This window comes from Mytilus trossulus, chromosome 6 (assembly GCF_036588685.1).
Source record: "Mytilus trossulus isolate FHL-02 chromosome 6, PNRI_Mtr1.1.1.hap1, whole genome shotgun sequence".
Classification (NCBI taxonomy): Eukaryota; Metazoa; Mollusca; class Bivalvia; order Mytilida; family Mytilidae; genus Mytilus; species Mytilus trossulus.
The window spans coordinates 72,397,743-72,401,067 of NC_086378.1; the positions used below are offsets into that span (position 1 = coordinate 72,397,743).

The window sequence follows — 3,325 nt, forward strand, 5'->3', positions numbered from 1 at the left end:
TGGAAAGCAGAGAGTCATCGATAAACAACCGATGTTAGAAAACCAGAGATTCATTGACAAACAACTGAGATTTAAGAACCAGAATGTTATCGATAAGTACCCGATCTCAGGAAACTTTAGTGTCGATGGTAAACAAATGATCTTTTGAAACCAGGGTGTCATCGATAATCAATCGATCTTTGGAACCATAGTGTCATCGATAACCACCGATCTTTGGAAACCAGAGTGTCATCAATAACGAACGATTTTTTGGGAACTGGAGTGTCATCGATAAACAACCAATCTTGAAAATCAGAGGCAGAGTTTCAGTGTAACTGACAAACAACCGATTTTTGAAAACCGGAGTGTCATCGGTAAACAACTTATCTCTGGAAACAGGAGTGTCATTGGTAAACAACTTATCTCTGTAAACCGGAGTGTCATCAGTAAACAACTTATCTCTGGAAACCGGAGTGTCATCGGTAAACAACTTATCTCTGGAAACCGGAGTGTCATCGGTAAACAACTTATCTCTGGAAACCGGAGTGTCATCAGTAAACAACTTATCTCTGGAAACCGGTGTGTCATCGGTAAACAACTTATCTCTGGAAACAGGAGTGTCATTGGTAAACAACTTATCTCTGAAAACCGGAGTGTCATCGGTCAACAACTTATCTCTGGAAACAGGAGTGTTATTGGTAAACAACTTATCTCTGTAAACCGGAGTGTCATCAGTAAACAACTTATCTCTGGAAACCGGAGTGTCATCGGTAAACAACTTATCTCTGGAAACCGGAGTGTCATCGGTAAACAACTAATCTCTGGAAACCAGAATGTCATCGGTAAACAACTTATCTCTTGAAACCGGAGTGTCACCGGTAAACAACTTATCTCTGGAAACCGGAGTGTCATCGGTAAACAACGTATCTCTGGAAAAAGGAGTGTCATCGGTAAACAACTTATCTTTGGAAACCAGAGTGTCATCGGTAAACAACTGATCTTTGGAAACCGGAGTGTCATCAGTTAACAAATTATCTTTGGAAACCGGAGTGTCATCAGTAAACAACTTATCTTTTGAAACCGGAGTGTCATCAGTAAACAACTTATCTTTGGAAACCGGAATGTCATCAGTAAACAACTTATCTTTGGAAACCGGAGTGTCATCAGTAAACAACTTATCTTTGGAAACCGGCGTGTCATCAGTAAACAACTTATCTTTGGAAACCGGAGTCATCAGTAAATAGTTATCAAAGGTACCAGGATTATAAACAACTTATCTTTGGAAACCGGAGTGTCATCAGTTAACAACTTATCTTTGGAAACCGGAGTGTCATCAGTAAACAACTTATCTTTGGAAACCAGAGTGTCATCAGTAAACAACTTATCTTTGGAAACCGGAGTGTCATCAGTTAACAACTTATCTTTGGAAACCGGAGTGTCATCAGTAAACAACTTATCTTTGGAAACCAGAGTGTCATCAGTAAACCACTTATCTTTGGAAACCGGAGTGTCATCAGTAAACAACTTATCTTTGGAAACCAGAGTGTCATCAGTAAACAACTTATCTTTGGAAACCGGAGTGTCATCAGTTAACAACTTATCTTTGGAAACCGGGGTGTCATCAGTAAACAACTTATCTTTGGAAACCAGAGTGTCATCAGTAAACAACTTATCTTTGGAAACCGGAGTGTCATCAGTAAACAACTTATCTTTGGAAACAGGAGTGTTATTGGTAAACAACTTATCTCTGTAAACCGGAGTGTCATCAGTAAACAACTTATCTCTGGAAACCGGAGTGTCATCGGTAAACAACTTATCTCTGGAAACCGGAGTGTCATCGGTAAACAACTAATCTCTGGAAACCAGAATGTCATCGGTAAACAACTTATCTCTTGAAACCGGAGTGTCACCGGTAAACAACTTATCTCTGGAAACCGGAGTGTCATCGGTAAACAACGTATCTCTGGAAAAAGGAGTGTCATCGGTAAACAACTTATCTTTGGAAACCAGAGTGTCATCGGTAAACAACTGATCTTTGGAAACCGGAGTGTCATCAGTTAACAAATTATCTTTGGAAACCGGAGTGTCATCAGTAAACAACTTATCTTTTGAAACCGGAGTGTCATCAGTAAACAACTTATCTTTGGAAACCGGCGTGTCATCAGTAAACAACTTATCTTTGGAAACCGGAGTCATCAGTAAATAGTTATCAAAGGTACCAGGATTATAAACAACTTATCTTTGGAAACCGGAGTGTCATCAGTTAACAACTTATCTTTGGAAACCGGAGTGTCATCAGTAAACAACTTATCTTTGGAAACCAGAGTGTCATCAGTAAACAACTTATCTTTGGAAACCGGAGTGTCATCAATTAACAACTTATCTTTGGAAACCGGAGTGTCATCAGTAAACAACTTATCTTTGGAAACCAGAGTGTCATCAGTAAACCACTTATCTTTGGAAACCGGAGTGTCATCAGTAAACAACTTATCTTTGGAAACCAGAGTGTCATCAGTAAACAACTTATCTTTGGAAACCGGAGTGTCATCAGTTAACAACTTATCTTTGGAAACCGGGGTGTCATCAGTAAACAACTTATCTTTGGAAACCAGAGTGTCATCAGTATACAACTTATCTTTGGAAACCGGAGTGTCATCAGTAAACAACTGATCTTTGGAAACCGGAGTCATCAGTAAATAGTTAGCAAAGGTACCAGGATTATAAACAACTTATCTTTGGAAACCGGAGTGTCATCAGTTAACAACTTATCTTTGGAAACCGGAGTGTCATCGATGAACAATTTATCTTTGGAAGCCAGAGTGGGACCAGAAAACAACTGATCTCTGAAAACCAAAATGGCATTGATAGAGGGGTTCAAATCGCATTTTATATATATGTATGCGTTCACTCTACAACCAATATTAGTTCTTATAGTTTCTGATTTATAATGTTCAAGTTAATTTATCAATACTGAACTCAAGTATATGAAAACAACTTATCATACACTTTGTCTGGGCACCCAGAATAACCTACTTTCGAAACCTGTTTATCATAGTAGATCTTTGTGTCGAATGACGTAATACTTCGATAATAACTACAAGTGCATAAAGTTATGGTCATCCTTAAACAGAATATGCAATCTATAGAATACATAGTTATCAAAGGAACCAGGATTATATTTTAGTACGCCAGACGCGCGTTTCGTCTACATAAGACTCATCATTGACGCTCAAATCAAAATATTTATAGAGCCAAACAAGTACAAAGATGAAGAGTATTGAGGATCCAAAATTCCAAAAAGTTGTGCCAAATACGGCTAATGTAATCTATGCCTGTGATAAGAAAA

General features: G+C 38.4%; 1 protein-coding gene across 1 annotated transcript; it reads right to left on the reverse strand.

Moving 5' to 3' along the window:
- Window positions 1-1,212: 1,212 nt before the first annotated feature.
- LOC134722987 (uncharacterized) lies at window positions 1,213-2,669 on the reverse strand. Its single transcript, XM_063586618.1, has 2 exons — window positions 2,215-2,669; window positions 1,213-1,798 (listed from the first exon to the last, which is right to left on the reverse strand). Exons 1-2 carry the CDS (start codon window positions 2,667-2,669, stop codon window positions 1,213-1,215), a joined length of 1,041 nt encoding a protein of 346 aa, XP_063442688.1.
- Window positions 2,670-3,325: the final 656 nt, after the last annotated feature.

Bases quoted from the DNA above. Each gene is read 5' to 3' on its own strand.
- LOC134722987 (XM_063586618.1), bottom strand. From the start codon at position 2,669: ATGACTCCGGTTTCCAAAGATCAGTTGTTTACTGATGACACTCCGGTT. The intron at 1,799-2,214 runs GTTGTTTATAAT...TCCGGTTTCCAG, and splicing joins ACTCCGGTTTCCAAAGATAA to AGATAAGTTGTTTACCGATG.